The sequence below is a fragment of the Mus pahari genome, chromosome 8, assembly GCF_900095145.1.
Source record: "Mus pahari chromosome 8, PAHARI_EIJ_v1.1, whole genome shotgun sequence".
NCBI lineage: Eukaryota > Metazoa > Chordata > Mammalia > Rodentia > Muridae > Mus > Mus pahari.
The window spans coordinates 51,873,534-51,900,749 of NC_034597.1; the positions used below are offsets into that span (position 1 = coordinate 51,873,534).

Here is a 27,216-nt window from a genome sequence, read left to right on the forward strand (position 1 = left end):
AGAAAGAAAGAAAGAAAGAAAGAAAGAAAGAAAGAAAGAAAGAAAGAAAGAAAGAAAGAAAGAAAGAAATCAAACTGTAGGCTCTCATATGTACACTGGGGCCACCATGGCCACCCTTAGGCCTGCTTGGTAACAGTTCCACTCTCCTGCATGGGGTACAGTTTTCTCCTTGTCCCTAGAAACTCTGGCCATGTGACTGTTGTAGGAGTGATGTGTGAACAGAAGTGACACAGACAGTTATTTGGTCCTGCTTTGACCTAGCCTGACTAGCAGCCCACATGGTGACATGAGTCAGTGTTCACAGACTGTTCTTGCATCTAATGGAAATAGGAATTTATAGATGTGATTTTTGAATTTTGAAAAAAAAAGGAAGAACAAGAGAACATTAATACATGTTTATCACCTGTTGTGGACCGAGACTGAGTTTTATTCTTTTTGTGTGTATATGCAGGTGTCCATTCATATGTGTGGAGGCCAGAGGTTGATATCAGCATCTTCCTCCATTACTCTCCACCTTATTGTGTGTTATGTTATACACATGTGTAGTGTATGAATGAATATGTGTACAGGTGTGCACTCCAATTCAAATAAGTGGAGACCAGCAGGAGTTTTGGGTGCACTGCGCTATCACTGTCCACATTATTCCTTTGAGACAGGGTCTCTCACTGAACTAGACTGGCCAGCAAGCCCCTGTAATCTTGTCAGCACCCTCCTCCCTACAGGGTTAGGGTAACACCCATGCCCAGCTTTTAATGTGGGTGCTGTGGATTTGAACTCAAACCCTTAGGCTCTTACAACACACACTCCTAGCTACTGAGCCACTTCCTCCGTCCATCCCCACCTTATTTCTAAGACAGGGCCTCATACTAAACCCTCCTGTGTTCACCAGTCACCTTAACTTGACCGGCTGACAAGCCCCAGGGACCCTCCTTTCTCTGACTCCTAGCTCTGTACTAGGTTTAAAGCACGTGCCACTGCACCTGTCCCTTTCCTGGGAACTGAGGGTCTGACTTTAGGTCCTTGTGTCTGCATACTAAGCCTGTTATTGACTGAGCCATCTCGGTGACCCCTTGCTAAGTTTTGTTTTTTAACTATAGTATCTCCCCCCCTTTTTTTCAGTAATGAGCATATTTTCATCATAAACTCAGAAAGACACTTCCCCAGTTGCTCCATACCCTCCGTCACTAGAGGGAAACAACCCTTGAAAGTGACGTTTGTTGCAGCGGTTCTGCTTGTTTTAGTTCCTGATGTAGCACGCACAGTCCTGGAGCGGGGTGTAAAGGCTTCCCCTCCCTACAGGGGCTTGGAAGTTCTGCTGCAGAAAAGCCTTGTCCTGCACGACAGTCTTCTCTGAAGTAATAAGCACATACAGCCAGCTGCTGCGCAGACCGGCCGTGGTGGACGAAACATTAAAAATAGATATTTGGTTTGGATAAAACATACCTACGCTAATAGATGAGAATGACTGAAGCCCTGGCCACAGTAGGATGGTGTTGGAGGCGAAGCCTTGGGGCCTCTCCTTTTAGGGAATGAGCTGGAGTGCTTTTGAAGGCCCTGAGTGTCTCAGAAATGTTTGAGCCTCCTGTCATGGGCTGCAGTTGCCATCATCCGTCAACCAGGTGCAGGTCCTCAAGGACACCTGCCAGTACCTGAACCTGGTCCCCCAGCTCCTATCAGCTTAGGCTCCCCAGCTTAGCTTGTGTCCCTTTCCTGCAGCAGCCAGGCAGCTAAGACTTGAGGTTCAGATTGGCCTTTCAGATAGTTCTGTGGCAGTTTACACTGAGTGCCAGGCCCACTGTGTCACTGTTTTGTATGGAGTGGAGTGACAGGTTGACACTTAACTAGCTCACCAAGGCGTGGCTTCCTAGGCCCTGCCTTTCTGTGGAATTGGTCTTTACTTCAGCCCGAAGCCTGCCCCAGAACTCCATTCTTTTGCCCTAACTCACTTTTAATTTCTGGAAGACCTGCAGGTGAACCTGTGGTACAGATGTCTTTGTGCATGTAACCACTTTAGCTGACACTCATAAGAACAGACAGCTGGGTAAAAGTGCACACAGCTTGTCCACATTGCGTGGTTCTCCAGCAAGGGTTCCCCTTGATGGATGGCCCTGATCACTCACTTTAATTTATGACAGCACTGTAACTTACAGCTTTTTGCCTGCCACCCTTGATCCCCAGTCAAGCTCACACCTTTCCTGCTGGCCTTGCCCGATCTTTATATAGGGAATGGTGAGAGGAGTCTGTCCTCAGTCTCCCATGTTTGTGCTGATCGTCTTGTTCCCACTGATTTTTATAGGAACATTAATATCTTATCCTTTTGAAATATTTTTCATATTTATTGACTCAGCTTCTTTCACAATTCTCTTTAATATTCAAAAAGCTTTGTTTTGTTGGATTGAGTTTTTTTCTGTCTTGATAGTTCTAATAAGAGCTATCAGAGTTTTCTTATGGTTCGCTATCATGCTTGAACAATACTTCTTAGCATTTCACAACCCTGTCACAAAAAACAAGACTTTTCTTTAGTTACTATTATTATTTGTGTGTGTGTGTGATTATTATTTGTGTGTGTGTGTGTGTGTGTGTGTGTATTAGTGTGTGTGCAGTGATTACAGAGGCCAGAAAGAGGATGAGTGATTGATTCCCTGGGGCTAGAGTCACAGGCAGTTGTAAGCAGCCTGATGTGGATGCTGAGAATCACACTTGGTCCTCTGGAAGCACAGGAAGCGCTCTTGACTGCTGAGCCACATCTCAGCCCAAAGACTTCCTAATATGAACCATTGCCCATATTTGTTTTGATGCTCTTATGATTTTATTTGTTTACTCTCAAATCTTGATTTGAATAGCTGTTGATGCAAGGTATGAGATTTGGGACCAACTCTAGTTTCTCTGTTGTTAATACCTCATCTCTCCCATATGCAAAGGTCTTGGTTTATTTTGTTTCTGAGCTTGCTATGGCAGGGACTCTGGGTTAGGCTGTACAACCATGTGTGTCACTTGTGTTTGTCCTTGGTTTTCATTAAGGCTGCCTGCTCCTCCCACATTGTAATGTTCTTAGACATCTCTCTTGTTATTTATGTATGTATTTGATTTTTTTATCTATTTTCTCCCTCTCCCTCTTCCCCTCCCCCTTCCCCTCCCTCTCCCCCTCTCTCCCTCTCCCCCCCTCTCCCCCTCTCCTCCTCTCTCCCTTATCCCCCAAACCCCCGAGCTAGGTCTTGCTAAATAATATTTTTTGCTATCTAAGGTTTGCACGTTTCTTTTTCTTTTTTTTTTAAAAGATTTATTTATTTATTTATTATGTGTAAGTACACTGTAGCTGTCTTTAGACACACCAGAAGAGGGCGTCAGATCTCATTACAGATGGTTGTGAACCACTATGTGGTTGATGGGATTTGAACTCAGGACCTTCGGAAGAGCAGTCAGTGCTCTTAACCGCTGAGCCATCTCTCCAGCCTGGTTTGCACGTTTCTATTTGTCCTACATTGGTGCAAATTGCTTGAACTTTGAAAATGAGGCTTAAATAGCAATGAAAAAAAAGCAATGATCAATATTGTTTATGGTTTTAATGGGATGTTTCTTGTTTAACCCACAATTTAGAAGGAGACTAATGGCTATATCTGAGGGAAGAGAACATTCCAAGTGTAGGGTGGCATGCTCTAATGTCAAAAACAAGACTGAAGAAGTTAGTGTTTGGGCACAGTGTCATCCAGAGCACACACAACAGACATAGAGAGGACTGCTCTGAGCCTGAGTTGAATACTGATGTAATGCAGGAGTCATGTGGAGTGGAGAAAGCGAGCGAGCGTCCCATGGTCTGGGTCAAGTGTGCATATCAGATCTTCATCTGTATTCGAGGATCATATGCAGGTGGTTGGTATTGCCAGTGTGGCAGGACCTAGGAGATAAACCTCCCAGTATATCAGGAGAAGAGTGGGTGAGTTCAGGGGGACAGAAACCACCTAAGTGTAGGTAGTGCCATCCTAAGGGCTGAGGTCCTGGACTCAATACAAAGAAAAGATCTGAACACCGGAGTTCATCTCCCTCTCCTTCCTGACTGTGATGGTGGCCAGCCCTTCATGTTCCTGCTGCCGTGGCCTCCTCATCACACCCAACTACACCTCAGACTGTGAGTCAGAAGAAACCTTCACTTCCTTAAGTTGTTTTTGTCTGGTATGTTGCTGCAGATAATACAACATGAAATCATGGTGACACTGACATGGTCTAAGCAGCACAGCAGATAGGCAGTGTCACTGTGGGTAGTGGATAACCGAGGAACAGCTTGAGAGGGGATTCTAAATAATAAAGATAGTGTGGGGGAAATAGATGAATCAGCTACTTATAGACTGGGTCAGGACGGGAGATGACAGTAGACTGATTCCAGTGGGGGTTTCATGGTATTCAGCCTCTTGTCCTTAGAGATTTGATAGCCGTCTCTGCTTTTGAAGAGCCACTTCCCAGGCTACCAGAGGTCCCCATTGCAACACTCAGTTAGTTGTTTAAGTGGCCATATGGCAGGTCTGTGTCCTAATGACCTTATATAACCGAGTGTTGAAGTAATTTACCTCCCACACACCTTGCCTGTAATGTGTGTGGTGACTGCTTAGGAAGATGCGGGATGGCTGCTCTCTTTAACCCACTGTCTTCAGATCCTGACTTAGCACTGATGTAAGCTCTCTTTTCACATGTGTATGTTTTTCTGTGACCCCAGAAAGCTTTGAAATAGTCTCTGATTTATGGGGAGTGAAACGTGAACCGAACTTTCTCAGATCACGCAGAGAAACTCAGATACTTAAAAGCCAGAAAGAAATAGCATGGGAAATGATTTATACTATTGCAGCACAGACCTTTTTCCACTTACCCAAAGTACAGTCTAAATACTCTCACATCACTGAGTCCTTTAAATGGAAGCAAGGGGTGTCTATAAAACAAGCATAGTTTACATTTTCAGAACCACTTCTTCTAGATCATTTTCTCTCTTGAAACCTAGCTTATCCTTCAAACAGTTGAACCAGTTGTGTATTGAATTAAAAGCGAAGGTAGAAGCACAGAGAAGATTGTGGAGAACAAAGTGCAGCTCTGGCTGTAGCCGAGGACCACAGCATTGGAAACAAGTGCGCAGCACTGGACGCCGTTGAGGCAGCTCAGTGCAGCAAGGACATCCAGCCGAGAGCATCGTCCAGCAGCTGAGCAGCTGGCGCCACTGTAGCTCAGTGATCTCAGAGTGGCCTTTCTCACGGTCCTCAGAGTGCTGATGCTTGATCTAAACTATCTTCTTGTAACCTCTCCCTTGAAATCACTTAACAGCACCATGTTCCTCTCACCCAGCTGCCCCTGCAGTGATACCCCTCACAGCCATGTGCCCTCAGAGGAAGACAGCCAGCCTTGCTGTGATATTGCTACCTCAGGAGTCTGAAGTAGTCCGTCATGACCACTTATGAATGCACGGCTCTTGTTTCTAGGGTATACAGCTGAGAGTTAGCTAAAACTGACTTTAAAAGTGAATGTGATTATGTTCTCTTTAGGTGAGAGTCAAATTACACACAGTTAGGAACATTGGGGGGGTGGTATTGGCAGGGATTTGGGATGCCCTGGACCAGCCAGATGCTAGGGAAGCAGGGGTGCTTAGGCGTGCTGGCTGCAGAGAGCCATGGAGGCCCTTGCTATCTGGGTTGCTTGCGATGGAGGGCGTGGCGTGTGCTGTGAGGTCGCACATTTTAAGTGTTCTGTTTCCTAATGATCTTTTTGCCTTCTTCTTCTCTCTTCTTCCATAGCGTTGCTTTTCATATTTAAGTGTTTTGACCTAATGCTGAAACAAAGTGTCACAGACTCAAAGTTGCCCAGACTGTGGACTCTGCTTAATTTCCCTGTTTGTTTCAGAGCTAGGCACAGCCTATTGCATTGTTTACACAAGCCACTAATGTCCTGCAGTTTAAAAAAAATGAGTATTGACTGCCTTGGCCCATGATTGGTTTTGTCCCTCCAGTAAGTCATAAAATGTTTTTCAGACAGACCAGTTTTAGACCTAAATTATTTAGAAAAATCTCTCCATGGGTCATACTTAGTCTCTGAATTCCTATTTCCCTCACCTGTCCTTTGACAGACACTGCCCAGGACACATGACTGGAAACACACCGTGACAGGGTGTGTGTGCTGGTGGGCACTCTAACATGGCAGGGAAGGGTTGGAAATGGCATTCCATCTGGGCACAGTTATTTTAAATTTGAACGTTACCCTGTGTTAACCATGGTACACACGTTATATCTGCAGAGAGGTTTGTGCAGTCCTGGAGACCATGGGGCCCTTACAAGGTTTGAGGTTGGTGAGCAGAGCCCTATAGCAGCAGGGATGAGCTCTGAGGAGACAGCGATGGCTCCGACATGGAGGGGACTAAGTGTGTGTGTGTGTGTGTGTGTGTGTGTGTGTGTGTGTGTGTGTGTGTGTGTGTTAGCCTAAGGAAATGAATCTGAGACTCCTGAAGTAAACCTGTTCATTTATGCTCAGTTTGTTGATTAAAGACTACCAAGATGACAACTCACTGGGAAGATAATTATCTTTTGAAAGAATGGAGATGGCTCAGCGGATACCCACAGTGAGGCTGAGATTGAACTCCTGCTCATAATTGTGTATAGAAAGACTTACTCAAAGCAGAGTAGGGAGTCAGCTTCAGAGCTAAAGCTGGGGAAGGAAGACACGGGCCCACATAGTCTTCACCTTGGATTAGACAATAGTTTCTAGATTTGACACCAGTAAGCAAGCAGAGACCACAGATAATTAGACTCATTAATCCTTTAGAAAATTGTCCTCAAAAGGCATTCCTGTGGAGGTGACCTGACACCACACAGAGCGGCTAGAACGTGTGTATGATGTGTGTTTAGTCTCCAAAATGTCTAAAGAACTCTGACAGCAATAACAGGCAAGTAACCCACCTTTTAAAATGAGCAAAGGGTTTCAAGAGCTGCTTCTCCAAAGATGATAATAGAAGGCCAATAAATACATAACATTTAATGTCATTAGTTATGAAAATTCAGAGACCCAACAAGAGAAGGGAGGTACTGTTAATCTGTAATAGTTGTCACTAGAACACCCGACACAACAATTTCAAAAGAAAGGTTTATTTTACCTCAGTGTTGGAGAAGGCTGCTCTGGCTGGCTCCATTGTTTCTAGACTGTGGTGAGGTTGAACATTATAGTATAGAAGGTTTACAGGGTACACTGCCAGTGACCTGCCTTCTCCAGCCTGGTCCCACATCCCGTACATCCCGGCACCTCCTGTAATGTCATCCTGTTGTGAACCCACTAGTGGCTTAATTGTTGACATCTGCTTACTGACCACAGATAATTAGGATTCATTAATACTTTAGAAAGTACAATTGTATGTGCGTATTGCTTCTAAATAACGGTGTTGGGTCTCCACATCTCTTTAACATCCCAGTGGCATGCCGTTTGTTATTAGTCAGGCACTCCTTATGTTTCAGCCACAGTTATTACAGCTTCTACTTCTGTGGGAAAAGAGTTGTACAAGCCATTACTTAAGGAATTTTGGACATTCTTCAGAGGAGACAGTCAGGGCGGGTTGGTGACATGATGATAGAGAACAGGCGACCCTCATCATTTCAGCGGATTGGTCGCGTGCTTCATTTCTGGCAGCCCTGCCATGCAGGATACAGGTAGTAACAGGATCTACAGATGGCAGGCTGTTGCTGCCCTGGGCGATACTTGAGAATGTGAAGTTAATAAACTTCTGGAATGCCTTCTGAAGATGACAGGTGGGTGGGAGGGTAGACCTATACAATTCCAGGGCTGAGGGTGGTTTTACCATCCAGTGAACTCCATTCTCAGAGAACCATGTTTCTGATTGAGTGTGGATAGCTTGCTCCTCAGCAGCAGTGTGTAATGGATGATCATGTGGAGATGAATTGGAGGTTTTTACTCTGGGATAACTAGAAAGGCATTCTGGAAAGCTGTGAGTGCCCCAGCTGGGGACTGTGAGCAGCATTTAAAGCTGAGGCGAAGAAGGTTGAAAGGTAAATTTGGGAAAATAAAGGCATGGCTGGAGTCTTTAGGCCTCAGACTTTGAATGAGGCCAGAGTGACTGCCCCACCTCTATCAGAACCACATATGTACCTCAGGCTGGTCTGTGAGAAGGTCAATAAAACTGATGATGAAATTGTCTTCATTCTGATTTGTCACTTCAGAAATTCAGAGTTGGTCTATGGGGTATGTGGTAAGCTGTGTCACTTATTTCCTGAAATCCTGTGACTTTGATTGTTAGAAGGTTAGAAGGAATTGGACTAATACATGTGCTATGTGCATGAAGAGCAGATATATGTGTCTGATTCTTTGTGGTGTCTCATCCTCTGGATGTACTTACTACAACAACTGCCAGTCACACGACGTCACGAAGTGCCTGTGCTGTCTGCGTGCAGCAGGCTTGCAGGTGACAACACCACGTGATCCTCTTACTTTTTTCCCTGAAAGCAACAGGAGAGCCCCGTGAGGCAGTGTGATGCTGTCACATCTGCAAGGGAAGGTTTAGAGAGGACATCCCATGTAACAGAGTCATCACCTTGACATCCAGCACCATTGCCACGGTCTATGGGCAGAAACAAGGAACAGTCTATTCACAAAAGACTGGCAGGGTAGATGGAACCATCTGCCATTGTGCCCAGCCTGAGTGGCTTATTTATTCACTGATCATATTGTTATGTGAAACTCTTCAGTTTGGGCACTTTTATCATGGCTTTGGATAAAATGTCAAAAACTCTTTATTATTTTTAATATATATTTGTGTGTGTGTGAGTGTGTGTGTGTGTGTGTGTGTTTATATAGTCACTGTGTCACAGCACAAATAGAGAGGTTCAAGGGCAACTTGCAGGAGTCAGTTCTTTGTGCCACAGGTCCCATAGATTGAAAATCAGGTTGTCAGACTTGATACCAAACGCCTTTACTCGCTAAACCTTCTTGCTAGCTCCAATCTTATTGTTGTTTTTTTTTTTTTTTTTTTTTTTTTAATTTTTGAGACAAGACCTTTCTTGTCAGGAGTTCCAAACTAGCCTGTGCTATTTATAAGATCCTCTCTCAATAAAACAAAGTCAGGAAAAAAGAAAAAAAAGTCTCACTTCTAACAAATCATGTAGTCAGAGAAGGATCTTCAAGAGACCGAATAGCCTAAGATTGATTCTTTTTTTCCACCATGACATCCTGTTGTCTGCACTAGGTATTTAATAATTCCAGGTTTGCTCATCCTGGTCAGACTCCCAGTGTGGAAGCCCATGGTGCTGACCACCATCAAACTCCTGTCATGTTCCTGCAGGATTGTGTGAGTCCAGACCCAGACCCAGCAAGCGCTCCTGCTTGAGTGGCACCCCCCAGAGGCAAAGAATCCCGTGCTCTCATGCAGTCCGTGATGCCTTCACGACGGGTCGTCTTATAGTGAACTTTAGGAAACACATCCATACATATCCCTGGAGATGAAATGACGTGTGCTACATTTGATAGGAAAATCAAGAGACCTGACAAGTTCCGTTATTTAACACTGTCACATGCTTAGGGAGTGCAGAGCTCACAAGTCCCTCATCCGAGTTCAAAGGGGACAATAGTAAACAACAGCGCTGCCTGTGTTCCTAGAAAGCTGTGGAGCCACAAAGGACACTGAGAGCCCTGTCGCCTCCACTCTGCATACCCTGACAGGGCGCAGTGTCACAGTGTCCGTGCCTTCACTGCACCGCTTCACCAGAGATGGGATCCCGAGTGTCTGACCCACCCACAGCAACAGTGAGAGCCGGCCTGGGCCAGCGTGAGCAGTCACAGGTCTGCGTCACTGGCTCTGCAGTGCTCTTCATGCTGTGTGTGGTGAAGACTCTGAGGAAAAGTGAGAACTATGCTCTTCGATAAATACCTCTTTGGAAGATTTAAAGGAGAAATGACGCCACATTCCATAGCCCTGCGGCCTCACTCCAGAGAGAATAATGTGGAAAGAGAAGTGGAAACAAGAGCGTGGTATGAGGCTGAATTAGTGGGAATCTGGTAATTGTGTTCAAACAGAAGTGTAATTGCAGAGCTTCCCATGAGCTTATGGGCCTCAGATGAAAGGTGGCAGGCAGGATTTCTTATTGTGCCTTGAGGTAAGCAAAGGGCTTAGAACCAAACCCAAGGCTGTAATTAGAGAGCAAGAGGCGGTGAGGCCGCACTCCACACTGCACCTGATGTCTTTCCTATTCTCAGAGTTCTTGCTTTTATTGAGCTGTTTATATGGACTCACCTGTGAGTTGAAACTAAGGGACCTAGATATTTCTCAGCTCAGTCAGGCTGCTGTTGAAGTACGCCTGCTCTCTGGATAGAACAAATAGCACTCACCCAGAATCCACACTGTGCACCTGCCCCACACCTGACCCCAGCCATGAAGGTGAAGCTAGTTCTACAGGTCACCAGGAAGACAAAAGACAGAGCCCCTCCCCGCCCCGCCCCACCCCGGCCCCTGTGCTGCTGGCTCTGTGAGATGCTGTGGTGCTGCTGGTTCTGTGAGATGCTGCGGTGCTGCTGGTTCTGTGAGATGCTGCAATGGATGTCCTGATGAAACATCAGCACTGAAGCGTCAAGCCAGAGTCTGCCAAAAGTCTCACCACACCGAGGCCAAATTGCTCTCGAGAAAAATCCCAGATGTAGATGAAGATTCTAGCACACCATAAAAGAATGCAACCCACCACCACCACCACCACCAAATAAGGGAGACTAGGCAGAACTATGTATGGGTTTGAAGTAAATTCCAGAGGACCACCCTTTTGGCTAAAACTGTAGCTATTCAGAGCTGTACTGAACTTTGACTGCAGGTGGTCCTGGGCCACTTGGCTTTCTTTTAAAAAAAACCAAGGAGCCTGGGAAGATGGCATGTCAGTGAAGTATTTGCTACATGAGTGTGTGGGCTCACACCTACGTGAGACGCTCGCTTGGCAGTACATGCCTGTTACCCAGTGGTGGGGAGGTAAAGACAGGAGGATCCAGTAGTCTACCCTCCTTGGTGAGCGCTAGGGTAGTGAGAGGCCCTGTCTCAGGAACTAAGGTGGCAAGCAACTGCAGAAGACACCCGATGTTGACTTCTGGACTCTACATGCATGTGCACAGACATGTACATACACACAAAGATGCACACAGACACCACACACACACACACACACACACACACACACACACACACTACTTTGTCTAAACAAGGCCTGTAGTCAGATTTACCCTCTCTGCTTCCACATGTGTCTTGTGCTAGGTAGAGAGCCGGCCCGGTCACTGACAGGACCCAGGATGGCAGCAAGTGCGAGTGTAGTTTGACTTGTTCTGATTGGCTTTGTGCCTCACTGGCGGGGGTGTTGCCCTCATAGACAGATCCACAGGAGGCTCTGCCAGGGAGACACTAGACAAGACCCTCTCCCACATCGCGTCTACCTGATTTCTAATCATATCTTTTTGTAAAAAGGAGAGTGGACGCTGAAGATTATTGCATATCTTTGCCACAGTGGCTCAGTGGCCCAAGCTGGTTGGGATACTTCTGCATACCTTCCTGTGACAGCACTTTATCTACTCCAGGCAGTGTAATTACCTCAAAAGATGTGTGTAATAGCGTAACTCATACACGACCTTGGCTTTAAAATTGTAAGCTACGCATGGGATTCAGTGTGCTCAGACTTGCCATACCTCTGTGATGAAGGGACCGGCCTTTCAAACAGCTTGGTTTCTTTATGCATTAACTAGAACTTGCTTATCTAGTTCATAGCATACTACAACGTTGCAAGAATTACAGTTTGTTTATACTTTATTTCCCAGGGAATATAAGACTCGTTATAGAATTATTCTACAACAAAAAAGGTAATTTTTAAAAAAGTATTTTAGGTCAGTGTGGTGGTTTTATATGCTTGGCCCAGGGAGTGGCACTATTTAGAGGTGTGGCCTTGTAGGAGTAAGTGTATCACTTACTCTTAAGACCCTCACCCTAGCTTCCAGGAAGTCGTTCTTCTACTAGCAGCCTTCAGATGAAGATGTAGAACTCTCAGCCTCTCCTGCACCATGCCTGCCTGGACGATGCCATGTTCTTGCCTTGATGATAATGGACTGAACCTCTGAACCTGTAAACCAGCCCCAATTAAATGTTGTCCTTATAAGAGTTGCCTTGGTCATGGTGTCTGTTCACAGCAGTAAAACCCTAACCAAGACAGTCAGATAAAATTTATGCTTGAAGAAAGTGTAAAATTGTGTCAGAAACCCAGGTAGTGGTGCACACCTTTAAACCCAGCACTTGGGAGACAGAGGCAGACGGATCTTTTGAGTTTGAGGCCAGCCTGGTCTACAGAGTGAGTTCCAGGACAGCCAGGGCTATACAGAGAAACCCTGTCTCAAAACAAACAAAATTGCATGAGAAAACTGAAATCCTAAGTATCCTCTGGGACAAGGTCAGAAATGCTGCCCAGGGAGCTTATGCTGCCCCTGTGCTGCCCTCACAGTGGGCCAGCTTTCCATGGTTTCCATTGATAGGAAAAGAAGTCTCCAGTGGGTTTGTTCTTCTTTTTTTATTTTTTGATTATTTATTTATTTATTTTGTTTTTTTGAGAAAGGGTTTCTCTGTGTAGCCCTGACTGTCCTGGAACTTACTTTGTAGACCAGGCTGGCCTTGAGCTCAGAAATCTGCCTGCCTCTGCCTCCCAAGTGCTGGGATTAAAGGCGTGTGCCATTACCGCCGGCTTTTAATTTTTTTTATTAGACATTTTCTTTATTTACATTTCAAATGTTATCCCCTTTCCTAGTTTACCCTCCAAAAATCCCCTATCCTCTCCCCCTCCCCCTGCTCCCCAACCCATCCACTCCCGCTTCTTGGCCCAAGCATTCCCCTATACTGGGGCATATAACCTTCACAGGACCAAGGGTCTCTCCTTGCATTGATGACCGACTAGGCCATCCTCTGCTACATATGCTCGCTGTTCTTTCATAAGGTAACTTCTCATCTGTCCTCAGAGCAGATGCTCACAGGAACTCCCTCCCCTTCAGATGCCCATGATTGGGCTGGCCCTGTGCCTCTTTGCTGCTCCTGTTGCTCCCATGTGGTTATCCCCTCCATCCTTCTGTCCTGCATGTCCTACAGTGACAAACATGTTTTTTGCAGAGAATCCAGGTTTGATTCCCACCCTCCATGGTGGTTCACAACCTTCTGCAACTCCAATTCCAGAGGATCCAACATCCTCTTCCAACCTCTGTGGGCGCCAAGCATGAACATGGTGCAAATGCAGGCAGGCAAAACATCCACGCGTAAAACTAAATAGAGCCACGTTGTGAGGTATCGATTTATAATGTCAGTTCCTGCAGACACAATTAAGTGAGCCCACAGTAGTCTACAGATGTGACAGTGATGACACTGTGAGTGACAGGACTCCTTGGGTTGAGATCTGAGTTGGGACGTTTGAGCCTTGTGTCCTCTTGGATGCTGTTCTCAGCTCCCGGGTTGGTTTCTGTTTTGACAGGCCTGGCAGCTGAGGTTCAGCCACCTCGTGGGATATGGTGCCAAGTATTACTCATACCTGATGTCCAGGGCTGTGGCATCCATGGTCTGGAAGGAATGCTTCCTACAGGATCCTTTTAACAGGTAACAGGGGTGGGATGGGGGAGATTCAGGACACATCCCTTCCTCAAACCACAAGATCCAACACGCCCACTCACACATACACGCACACTCACTTGTCATCCAGTGGCAGTTGCTTACAACTTTGTGGTCCTGGCCATGGGAGTTTGGGGGGGTAGGGAGACACTATAATTAATCTTTCACAAGGCCTCTCTCTCCAATGAGCCCTTCTGCCTCCTGGTGTGACCATGATTGTTCCCTCACTGTGCAGCCCTGATGTCTTCTGTGACACTTCCCTGGTATCCTCAGGTGTAAGAGAACCCCTATACGAGGGCTCCCAGCATCTGCACAGAGCAGTCCTGCATCTTCCATGCTGCCCCTTGGGTTCCTGGTGCTTTCCTAAGGCTTTCTTGCTGAAGGCTAGGCAACTGGTATTCCAGGCCTAAGGACACCCTTATTCCTCTCTCCTGCCCACCATAGGACTTTGTTTGTTTCCCTCGCCTGGAGCAACATTGGTCTATTGCCATTAACATCCAGTTTGTTTCTGGAAATGAACATTATTCCTGCTTGAAGGCCTTCTTTGTCTAGGGAAATGTCCATACAGAAAATGGGCAGTCCTGAGGAGGGTGCTGCTCTCCTGAGGAGGGGCACTGCTCTCCTGAGGAGGAGGATGCTCTCCTGAGGAGGGCGCTGCTCTCATGTTCACCTTGACTGAGATCCTTCCCTGGTAGCTGCCCACTGCCCCTTGAGCAGCATAGGTGGCTGCAGTATGCTACCCCACACCACTCCCTGCTGTCTGGCATCTGCTGGGCCCCATGAAGCCTCTCCCCATGTGTCCTTCATCAGGATGACCAGTGGTTCAGACCAGTGGTTCAGACCAGCACTGACCATGTTGATAAAATGTTCAAGACAAGACTTTCTGGACCATTCTCAGGAGCTACACTATCAGTAGATTAGCAACAAACCTGCCCTTGTAGGAATAGCAAGTCCACTCCTGCCCAGAACATGGCCAGACTTGGCCATGGAGCACACAGGTAAGAGCTAGTGGCCTGTCTTCTAGAATGGGGCATCTGCTTTGTCTCCGCTTGAGTTCCTCCTGGTGTCCTCACAGGACCTTGTAACAGTAGGAGCAGTAGGAGCGCAGAGGAGCTGTGGCTCTGGCTTTAGCATTCCTTAGAAGGAGCTTCCTTTGAAAGCAAACCAGTAATTACAGCCTGATGTCATAGCCGCTTAGAGCACTTTATCTCCTCACCACCCAAGTGAGGTATCCCTGACACCTCTCAGGCATCCAGGAGATGGTTATCGCCTCTGCAGCTTTACCTGTTAACACACATAGCCTCCCAGCTACAGGTAGCCTTCCAGCAGCTGGGCAGAGCTGGGGGAGCATGGGGGGTGACAGCAGAGGGGAAAGAGGATCCTGTGGGCCCCCACCCCCTCGTTCCCCGCACCCTCCATTTGCGCCTCTCTGCCTCTTTCACAGATCCAGATAACCTCAGAGTTGATAATCACATTCAGTCCAGGGATTCAGTCCGGGGGTCTTTTCAGCTTGGACCTGACGTCATAGGACTTTTTACTGTCTCTCACAGCGTGGTACCCACATTTTATTTTGTCTCCTGCCCTTTGCACACTGCAGACACTTGGTCTGCTTTACAGACGAATAATTTCCAAAGGGTCTACAGCCAAACTTGACTACAGTAAATCAGCGTCAGGAAGGGCAGCTCTTTACTGAAGATTTCTATAAAATGGGCAAAATATCATCTTGTCTGAAAGAAAACTGTACTTTACTAGAAAACCACATGCTAATAAAAACATATCTCCAAATATTTCTGTCGATTACATGTGAGTTCTTGCCTAGACACATAGCCACTGTCCTTTTATGATCATGTAAAGTTCGCTTGTAAAAGTACTCTTTGGACTAGGAAATTCCTAAGCTCGGTCAAAGAGACCTCTTTTCTTTCTCTGGTCGTGTTTGGTTTGGTACAGGCTCCCTCGGAACTCATGACGCTCCCTCCTCAGCCTCCAGAGTTAGGCTTACAGGTCTTCACTAAAGGGTTGTTCTAACGGAGAGCCAGACTCTGGCGCTCAGGACCCCAGAACAGAGGCATGCCAGAGGAGGGCTTTGATCTGGGGGAAGGGTGCTAGCTCCCATGGCCAGAAAGAGGGACGCATGTCTTCTCCACACCCAGGCCAGAGATTGGCTAAAGCTTTTTACATCTTGCTCTGAGAAGGCCCTGCCTCTGTGTGAGTTTCCTGCTTTGCCTTACTGTTCAGACACTCAGGAGACAGAGGCAAGCAGATTATTTTTGAGTTCAAGTTCAGCCTAGTCTACAGAGTGAGTTCCAGGACAGACAGGGCTACACAGAGAAACCTTGTCTCGAAAAACCAATATAATTTATTTTATATATAATACTTACTTTATCATTCATATATATATATATATATATATATATTACATAAAATGCTGTCAGAGTCTGGGTCCCAGGAAGGTGTGAGTGGGCACATCCCTAGGGCTTGCTCACTAGCCAGGCAGCTGAGCTGAGTCGGGGAGCACTAGAGTCAGTGAGAAACTCTCAGAAAGGAAGCTGAAGAGCGGTAGTCGCCTGATGCTGACCTCTGACCTCCATGTGTGTGTACACATAATTGCACAGTCATGTACATGAACATGTACTCCATGAACGCACACACATTAGCTAGAGACAGAATTACCTGTTATACACAGTAAAAAATAAATAGTCAAGAGGTAGTGGAATGAAAATAATATCAAAGTGTATTCAATTCAGGGCTGAGTATGCAGCTCAGTAGTAGCATGTTCAAAGCCCTGGGTTCACTTGTCAGCATCACACCAAACCAGTACTAATCTCACTAAAGTGTGAGGTTGGCTGTGTTAAAAGTACTGTGTTCTGCATAAAACACTGAATGCCTTGTTTTTTAGCATAACATGTCTCCAGAGTTTAAGACATAATGATGGAGCCACACAGGCTGTGTGAGCAGTTCAATAACAGCTTCTCTTCTCCAGGGCCGCTGGGGAACGCTACCGCAGAGAGATGTTGGCCCATGGTGGGGGCAAGGAGCCGATGCTTATGATTCAAGGTAAAGTATAGCCCGTGCTGCCACCTCTTCTGGGACTTAAGGGTTTGGTTCTAATCTTTACGGGTTATGTGATGTGGTGTTAGTTTTCAGAATGTTGGTAACACGCTAACAGAAAATAGCTTACCGGAAGTTCCAGGAAATGTACCTTTGAGCTCTAAACAGGTCACAGTGAAAGGTTTGTATTTATTTGTTTTTTTCTGTTGTTTCAGCTTAAAGAATTCATACGTTTATTCCCTCTTTGTTGTTGTTCTGTGAAATCCAAAGCTTGAGGTTAGAGATTTGGTCTGTTGAATATTAGCACCTAATTAAAGCATCTTTGTATAGTATCAAAATGCTCTATTTTCCTATATACTTGACAAATGTTAATTTATGGAAATTCTAATTGTAGGCGGAAGTGATTGTCATGGGTTATCATGGAATGTTCTCACAAATATTCATAGGAAGATGTGCTTCTTAATAAATACTCTCAGGATATTGATATTTATAACTATAGCTAGCTAAGCCTTTTGACTGTTACATGAAATTGTCCTAGGCAATTATTCCCAGTGTTGGGGATATACATCGTGGCAAATGAGTGAGTCCTGGTAGTCACAGTTCTAAAGGGGCTTCTCTCCTCTTTCTGTTGAATGTAAGGCCGGATCCTTGCTTTTGATTCTTCCTGTGGTCATCAGTCGTGTGAGTAGTAATGAGTGCCAGGCCTGCTTGAAGTCCCAGGGGCAGAGGAGTGACAGGTGCCAAGGCAGACCCTGTTCCTGTGAGTTGGCGTTCATTTGCTCAGCTTGGCTGGGCTGGCTGGAGAGTTGAGGTGCTCACAGAGGGTTCCTTTGCTTGATGCCTGACAGCATTATGGTGGTGTGCATCAGTGAACAACTCCAGATTGCCTGCTTTTAATGAAGAACTTACGCTAATCTTCCCTCAGTGTCCTCCTTGCTCCCCCTTGGCCCTTCTTGATCTTTGCTACATCTGGAATTGTTTGTGTGAATTTTCTCTCTCAATAGCGTCTCCCTATGTTGCCCAGACTGGCCTATGACTTTTAAACGGAAGCAGCCCTGCTCCTTCAGCTTTCCGAAGAGCTGGACCTGTAGGCATGCACCACCACATACCTGGCTAGAGCTGTTTTAAAAGGTTCTCATGTGGAAGTTAATTTAACCTCCTTAGTAATCTTTTGAGGCAGGAACTGTCATTCTCTGCATTTTATAGATGATGAAGAAGGTCAAGTCCCTGCTCCTGTCCGGAGCAGTGACAAGAAGGGTCAGAATTCAAGCCTGGAATTTCAGCAATGAGAAGCCTGAGAAACAGGCTGCAGGCAGAAGAGAAACGAATTGGCTCTGATATTAGACACTAGGTTCCATCCTGGCAGCATCTGGGCCTGTGCAGACGGCCTGGTTAAATGGAGAAGCTGCGTGCTCAGGGTGAGAGATGCTGTTGCTTTCCTGGGCTGTAAATGCTGGCCTCAGTTCACGCTGTTCAGCGAAGTCAAAGCTTCCTTCTGTTCATGGTTCTCCTGACTGCTCTGATTTTTCACTGCCTCTGACCATAATACATCCTCCTTGTAAAATTCTGAGCTTTATCTAAAATCTAAAAAATCATTATTTTTTTACACTCAAATTCCTATTCTCTTGAGAGGAAAAAAAATTCCACAGTATGGGCTACAGCTACAACATTTAGATTCCAGTTAGAACTGCCAGTAGACTGTCTCTGCTTGTACGGTATTTTAATATTTTTCTTCATGTTTTTCCTTCAGTTACTACTATTGATTCATAAGCTTTATTGTATGAATGTGTGTTCCGCAGAGAGGTCACAACACCTGTTGTTACTCAAGAGTTGGATTTCTGAGACAAGGCCCACAATGGCTTCTCACTTTCTTTTACGCTCTCAGCCTGCCCCTGAAACCAGGATGTCGTTGACTTTGGGGCGCTCCTGGGCATAACTGGGAGAGTCGCTAAGGTTTGTGATATTCAAGTGAAGCACTTGGTGGAGGCCATCTTCTTTCTCCCACCCAGCTCTTGTCCCACCGTCCTTGAAGAATGCCTTGGGCAGAGCGCCAGAGACCAAGTGGGAGGTGCTTTAATATCAACTCAGGACTGGCAGACAAGCTTCGCATGGGACAAGACAATGTGAATCAGACAGACAGATGGGGGTTAAATGAAACTGGTTTGAACTCTCAGAAGCAGGGTTATGCTATCGAAGATAAACTCTGATAAGTGTTAAAACTCAAAAGTTTTGGGGGGCAGGTATGGGGTCGGGGTGGAGTTTCTGGGTACCAGCAGAGAGCAGTCCCTTGCAGAGTCACCATCAGAAGTAGCAGGAGCAGCTGGTCTTCAGACTCCAGCAGGTCTTGGCCATAGACACAACCCCAGGGACAAACCCTGGGGTTAGGTGGTGGTGGTGGTGGTGGCGGCGGTGGTGGTGGTGGTGGCGGCGGCGGTGGTGGTGGTGGTGGTGGTGGTGGTGTGTGTGTGTGTTGCCTCAGCCTCAGCTGCACTAAGGGTTATCAGTAGTTAAGCCTGTTCCACGTGGCTCCTTTACTCTCAAGGCTTGAGCCTTCCAGCTATAAGAAAGTTGGCCGCTACCTGACCCCCAAAGCATATTTGATCTAGTTGGCTTTCCTCCCCTGTGAAAAGCTCCATTTTCATGGATATATTGTATATTTAGCTGCACTTCATCCAGTGGGTCTCACAGGAGACAGGCTGCTCTGTGACTGGGCCTTCCCCCTTGATGGTGCACCGTGCTGAAAACAGCAGGAGGGAACTGGATGGTTAGTTTCTAGATCTGCCACTGTTTCTTGGCAAGGTCAGACTCCCTCACCAAGATAAAATTAGCTTTGACTTCTGCTGTCTCGTGGAGGGAAGTACATGGTACATGCACATGTGGTAATGAATCGGAGCTTCACAGAGAGCCTTGTGGATGTGTGTGTCTGTGGGTGTGTGTGGGTGTGTCTGTGGATGTGAGTGTGTGTGTATGGTTTTTTAAAGATTTATTTATTATATATGAGTACACTGTAGCTGTCTTCAGACACACCAGAAGAGGGCATCAGATCTCATTACAGATGGTTGTGAGCCACCATGTGGTTGTTGGAATTTGAACTCATGACTTCTGGAAGACAGTTGGTGCTCATAACCGCTGAGCCATCTCTCCATCTGCCTTGTAGGTTTGTAAATGCATTCACAGATCATATAAAGAAACCTGTTACAAGCCCCTTATTTAATGACAAAGTCCCCAACTGAACATGGTGTGGCAAAGCCTGACTGAAGCCCACTTTCTGGTTGCTGTTCTAGGCAAGGCTATGCCCTGTCTATATGGTGTGGATGAGGACTCCGGCTGTGCCTCCTATCCCTGCCGAGTTTCTGGGCTTACATCATTAAGTGTTGCATGTCTGAGTACTTTTGATTGAGATGCGGTAGTGTCTTTTTACAGTGGTATTCTCTACGATCCATATTGGAATGTTTACTCAAGTTATGCTGTGCGGAGCATGAAACAGAGTCCACTTTTTTTTTTTTAAACTATTTTAGAATGTGTATAGTTTCTAAAAAGATAAAGCGTCCCAAGTTGGTGAGTATCTGGCAAGGGATATTCTGTCGTTCCTGGGAAACCTGTTTCCCAGCAGCAAGAGGAATGGTCGTGAGTGTTGGCGGTAGGGACTGTGTCCCAGCAGTTTGTGGGTGACAGAGGAGCCCTCATAGAAGCCATTTCTCCCTAAGAGTTTGTGTTGGGTCCTTGCTGAGTTCTAGGGTTTAGATACCACTTAATTTTCCAAAGTTTTTACTCATTACTAAAAAGTCGTCATGCCAGGAGCTTGTTGCTGTGCCACCTCCCTTGGTTCCCTGTAACAAGGGTCTCTGTGTCTATGAAGAAACATAGCCAACCAAGCCAACGCCCTGCCACTGCTGCCTGGCTGGCAGGAATTCTGACCCAAGATTGATCTGCAGATCACAGGGTGTGACCTGAGCCTTGAGGGCTCCTGTTTCCCCAAGTCTGTGTTGTCTGTTTTTCTCATGTGGCAACCAAGCATCCTCTCAGAGACCTATCTGGCCCTCATCTGCCGGCCTCATCTGAGCACCTTCTGCTCTGTGGCCAAGCCTCCCACAGCTATCCTAGTGTAAGGACTTCGGCCAAAGCCCTTGGTCCCTTCAAACCTGTGCTCTGACCACGGCCCCTTCTACAGACAAGCTCAGCTGTATTTTGATGTCTCCATGGCTAGGAGAAGTTTTCAAAGTGATATCTGACGTTCTAAAGATCAGATAAGAGGAAAATAGGAGATAAATGAGTCAATGCTCAGTAAACTGAAACTCCCTTCCTAAGTGACTCACAGGAAAGGTCTAGAAAGCCCTCAAGGCCTGACCTTAAGCTGATTAAAATCATTTGCTACTTAGCATTTCTGCAAATCTTTATAGGAGCAAACTGCATTCACCTTGCCATAATTATTCTGAATCATCTTTTCTAGCTCTTTAGATATTATTTATGTTCACAAAAACAAACCAAGGGATTATGGCTTATACTCCCAAAGGTCACCCCAAGGGAGATTAATAAAAGCAATCAACTCAGATATTTGCTCTTCTTTAAAAGCCTTCTTAGGACCAGGCATGGAAGATACCTAGCACCCAGACACTGGGTCACACCGTCCTCCTAAACATAGATTCACATCACCCCCCCCAAACATGAGGTCACACCATTTACCCAGACATGGGTTCACACCATCCACCCAGACATGGGTTCACACCATCCACTCAGACATGGGTTCACACCATGCAGACATGGGTTCACACCATCCATGCAGACATGGGTTCACACCATCCACGCAGACATGGGTTCACACCATCCACCCAGACATGGGTTCACACCATCTGTGCAGACATGGATTCACACCATCTACTCAGACATGGGTTCACACCATCCACGCAGACATGGGTTCACACCATCCACCCAAACATGGGTTCACACCATCCACCCAGACATGGGTTCACACCATGCAGACATGGGTTCACACCATCCACCCAGACATGGGTTCATACCATCCGTGCAGACATGGCTTTCCACCATCCTCCTAGAAATGGAACCAGGAAGGACCCTTGAGGGAAATGGCTGGCTGATTCTTGGCCCAGAGCAAAGACTTGGGAAATGATCCAGGAGCACCTTTTGGTACCACAAAGTGAGTGTGACCAAAAGCACACTCGGAGTGGCAAGTGTGTCTGTCCCTGGCAGTGAGCATGCTGGCAGTGCTCCCTGTGGCTACATCTGAGCACCTAGATCACCTATGCTGAGATGAAATCTGGAGCCTCACATGTGAATCTGTGTGTCCACACTAGTCAAAAGCCAGCTCAGCATCCAGGTAAACTGAGGAAGGCAGCAAGGTATGGCATCAGCAGCTGGGGTCAGATGACCAATACTGATAGTGCTGGTGAGAGCAAAACTCAATTATCTGGGATCTGCAGTGCCTGGCAAGCAAAGGATAGAGAGAAAGTCTCACACAAGTGCACACGCATGCACACATACTTGGTGGGCCCAACTACCAGTTCATTCATTTTCACAAGTGCATATCCATACTTATATACGTACACAAATACCTAAATACATACATACATGTGTATATACATATGTGTGTAGGTATATGTGTATGTATATAAGATATACATACCTTATTTTTAGTTTCAGCCTTTTTATAGCTTCTTAGACAAAAGTTCTTTATAAAATTACCTCACAGATGAAATGTTACACAAAAGGGAGTTAAGGAAGGATGTCAATAGTAAGTCCAAAACAGTGCTTCATTCTGTAAACTCATTATAAGTTCACAGCAACAGTTTCCCATGGCCTTGCTTTATCATCACGCATACCCGTGGCTTCATCCTTGGACCTTACCTAGGATGAATGTTTTTCCTTGATCACAGATCAGCCCCAAGCCTATTTCTCTTATTAGTGTAACTTATGAAAGCTCATTGTATTCCTTATAATGCAGCCTTTACTTACTATTCTATGAGGAGGGGGCACATTCTGTTCTTGATTCTAATTCTGTTATATCTTTGTGGCAAAACAACTAAAACCATGTTCTTAAACTTTTTTCCTAAAACTATTTGAATCAAATCAGGAGTTCTGTGAAGTTGTTAATTCATCTGAGCATCATTATTATATGAAAGTATACCTTGGGGCTGGTGAGATGGCTCAGTGGGTAAGAGCACCCGACTGCTCTCCCGAAGGTCCGGAGTTCAAATCCCAGCAACCACATGGTGGCTCACAACCATCCATAACAAGATCTGACGCCCTCTTCTGGAGTGTCTGAAGACAGCTACAGTGTACTTACATATAATAAATAAATAAATCTTTAAAAAAAAAAAAAAAGAAAGTATACCTTTATATTGATCTGCAGGAAATTTTCCCAGTAGTGTGGGCTGATGCTCAGGAATCATTAGACTATGTAATAGTAGTAGGAAGGGCACATCAACAGCAAGAAGCAATCCTGGGATGAAGTCTCTGTGGTCCTCGTCTCACAGAGCACACCCATGGCAGCTATGCAAAACACCTCCAGAAAACTCACGTGGCTCGTGCCACACACACACCGGCACAGACGTTGGGAGCAGAGAGTGGGGAGAGCAGATAGATTTCCCATGGAGAGGAATTCTCAGCAAGTATGTAGCTTCTCTCTCAGTAATTGCCATCCGCCCCTCTCCTAGCTTTGGTCTGTGTGGTGTGAACCCGCTCATGCCCCACTCCCAATACTATGGAAGAGACACAGGTGGAACCTTTCTTATGAGCTTGGCAGATGGCATCCATCCAACTGGTGAGGAATGGCTGGCAGTGACAAGTTGTGAGTCTCCTATGTCCCTGTGAGGAGAGGTGTGCTGCCACCATGGTCCTATGTCGCTGTAAGGAGAGATGTTCTGCCCACATGGTCCTATGTCCCTGTGAGGAGAGATGTGCTGCCCACATGGTCCTATGTCCCTGTGAGGAGAGGTGCACTGCCCCCATGGTCCTATGTCTCTGTGAGGAGAGGTGCGCTGCCCCCATGGTCTTCTGTCCTCAGATCACATACTCAATCCAATCATCAGTAGACATAACTGAAACTGAAATCATTTTACCTCATGTCTAAGCAGCACTCAGCAGAGCTGTTAAGGTTTGGGTAAGAAGGGACAGAGGATCCTGCAGAGACAAAACCAGTACAGGGTATCTGGGTGGGACTTGGGACAGAAAAAGGGCACTGGACTATAAACTGAGGTGATGGGAACAAGGCACACATTTCATCAGCTACACTCTGTTTTGGTCTTTTAGCAGTAACAAGGATTATGGCACAGGATGCTGACCACCAGGGCACTGGCTAGCTCTGGACCACATGGAGACTCTACATGTTTCTAGATTTGAGTAAATATTGATGACCTGCTCGTAATTACACTGAGGCTATGAGATAGGGCCACATTCTTTGCTTCCTGGCAGCCATTACTGCTGTGACAGTGTCTTAGTTATGGTTTTACTACTGTGAACAGATACCATGACCAAAGCAACTCTTATAAGGATGACATTTAATTGGAGCTGGCTTACAAGTTCAGCGGTTCAGTCCATTACCATCAAAGTGGGAGCATGGCAATGACCAGGTAGGCATGGTACAGGAGGAGCTAAGAGTTCTACATCTTAATCTGAAGGAAGTTAGAAAAAGACTGACTTCCAGGAAGCTAGGATGAGGGTATTAAAGCCCACAGCCACAGTGACACAATGTCTCCAACAAGGCCACACCTCCGAATAGTGCCTTCCCTGGACCAAGCATATTCAAACCACCACAGACTTGTGTGTGTGTGTGTGTGTGTGTGTGTGTGTGTGTGTGTGTAGGCGTATAGATTCTATTAGAGTAATGTGATACGAGTGCAGCTAGGAAGAGGAGACACCAGGTGTCCAGGGCTCTGCAGACTCTGCGGAGACTTCAGGCATTGTCTGAGGACAGAAACCACAAACAGTGTTGAAGGCAGACTTGCTTCTGATAGTCCCTTGCTGTCAAAGACACGCCTAAGCAGAGGGCCATGGCAAAGGTTAAGTTAAATAACCCTCTGGCTGTCGTCACACTTACGGGTGCCAGGAGAAAAGACATTTGGAGGGCAAGAAACGAACTGAAAAATATTCATGAAATGTTCTCAGTGTGTCCTGTGATTTTCATTGGAGTGAGGGAGTGAGATGTTGTGGGGATTTTTTAAGCTCCAGGCTTTAACCCTGGAGAGATCATCATGTTGTCTCAGCAGCTGAGAATCATGGGATACAGTGGCCAGCAGAGCGTAATGTGTAGATGCTACAATGGGGACAAAGAATCCAAAGCCCGCTCTGATGCCCTGAGGTTTGGTCACAGTGTGGAGTTCAGAGCAAGAAGCGGCAAGCAAGAGGTTTCAACTCCTGTGTTGCTGAAGGAGCCCAGGTGGCATTGCTCTCAGAAGCCCTTCTGCCCAGACAGTGCTGGCAGTGTGAACCTGCTTTTCCAGAAGTCAGGGTCAGTTCCTAGCTACACCGTGCCATTGATGAGATGGCACACTTTCTCAAACTGGTGCGATTTGGTTGGTCTACCTTAAAAGTTCGATGCCTTGGCAGTGCATCCTCCAGGTCTTGAGCATCGTTTTTCTGGTTTTGTCTGAGAAGACAGTTACTCACCTAACTAACAACCAGGCATGCCTATTGTGTGGCTTTGCTGCTGGTGTCGTTTGTACATGACAACCGTCAAGGATCAGTAGGGCCTGGCTGTCTAAGGTTGGAAAGTCAAGTAAACAGGCATCACTCAACAGCAGCTTGATTGATTTTCCCTGTTGTCAAAATATAGATGTGGCTATTTAGGAAACACATTTTATATGTTCTTTAACATGGAAAATTAGTAGTTATTATTTCCAGTTTTTAAAACATGCAGTTAACTTTTAATCATGCAGCCTGGTAAATCCCCAAATGTTGGCACTGTGTGGCAGGAAGCTGGCAGGCTCAGTGGGCACATGCTGCCTTTGCATGGTTACTATTCCGAAGTTTATTTTTTAGTGTCTGTTTGCTTTTTAATTTTTTTAATCAAGTGGAATTTTCAAGAAGAGATAAGCATTAGCATATGACAAGTTCTGCCTGTCTGAGCCAGCATCTGTGCCCCCGGGGATGGAGGCAGATGCCAGAACTTGCTCAGAGGCCCAGTGCCTGGGCTCCAGAGGACCTGCCCTGGAGTGTCAGTGACTGAGGAAACCCCCTTACAGAGAGAGATTAAACATGAAGAGTAAGATGTTAGTGATAGTGGTTTTGTTTCTTACCTAGGTATTAGTGTGTAGCCTAAGTTAGCCTGGAGGCTAGTCCTTCTACCTCCCGAATAGTGGGGATGCAGGTGGCTGTTGACATGCCTGGCTAGGATAAGGTGCTTTGAAAAATTTCCATCATCTCAAGCAAAACTAACATTAGATATAAATCATTCTGATGATTTGTGGTAAGTTGATCAGAAGTTTACGTAGGCTCTCTTGCTCTTCTTTCTGTAGTGAGAGAGGTCTCTCCTATCTCTGAACCACCTTACCCTGTTTACTCTGACTTAATGTTAATGTATATCAGTTCACCAAATTGGTTTATCATGGTCTCTGCCCTCAGTGAAGTCTGAGTTCTAAACTGACGTCACGCTCCTGATCCTATCTACGGCCCTATCCTATGGCTCAGTGAGATCATAGCCTCCAGTAGAGATTTGTTAAATATATGACTTTAAGGTTGAAATATGAAATCACACACACACACACACACACACACACACACACACACACACACACTCCTGCTTGCATGCTTTGGTCCTGGTTGGTGGTGCTGTTTGAGGAGCTGCAGGAAGCAGGTCACAGAGGGTGGTTCCTTGGGAGGATAGCACAGACCCTGGCTTGTTTTTTCCTGTTTTCTGGTACCATGCAGTAAACAGAACAGCTGTCCACCACCCTCTCCTGCCATTGTGATGTCCCACCTAAGTACAGGGGCTGAGCAATCACAAACTGAACCCTAGAGACTGACACCAATGAGAGAGAGCCATCTCTCCCTGGTGCAAGCTGGGCACTACTATGGTGTTAACATTGTTTGATGGTGCTGTAAGTATTAACAAATATTGTTTTTGTTTGTATTGTAAGTGCCCCTTCTGATGTGTGTTTTCTGTAAACAAGAAAAATCTATTGGGGGACCGGGCCATTTGAATCTCCTGAGTAGCGGGTGTTGGGTTCTCCTCTGCTGCCTGGAGCAAAAGAGCTGTCAGTCAAACTGCCAGCCAGTCTGCCCTGACAGAGCAACAGCCACAAACATTCGCAGACACCTTGAGAAAACTTTGCAGAAGATCACAACCAGATCTGTTGCTGTCAAAGACCCTGATGAATTCTAGATAACTCATTTCTACCTTATATAGAGGGGAGCTCCTGGGCAACGACTATTCCCCTTTCCTCACATCCCCCAAGTGTGAGCTAGCATGAGGCTTACTGCTTTCAAGGCTTCTGGACTCTGGCTGACTAGTTCAACTCCACTGTTCTGGCTCAAACTGCTCTCCAAGCTGACTGATTCAGTCTGGCTTCTCTCTAGGCCTC

At 46.1% G+C, this 27,216-nt stretch overlaps 1 protein-coding gene across 3 annotated transcripts in view; it reads left to right on the top strand.

Annotated features, from left to right (window-relative positions):
• Mipep (mitochondrial intermediate peptidase) overlaps positions 1 to 27,216 on the top strand; it is a 114,066-nt gene that overhangs the window by 69,885 nt on the left and 16,965 nt on the right. For all 3 annotated transcript variants that reach the window (XR_003844398.1, XM_021203395.1, XM_029541846.1), the window contains 2 exons: positions 13,500 to 13,621; positions 16,614 to 16,687. Coding sequence is in view for 2 of the 3 variants with exons in the window: in XM_021203395.1 (XP_021059054.1) it covers positions 13,500 to 13,621; positions 16,614 to 16,687 (196 nt within the window). In the remaining variant the exon portion in view is untranslated. The remainder of the gene's footprint in view (positions 1 to 13,499; positions 13,622 to 16,613; positions 16,688 to 27,216) is intronic.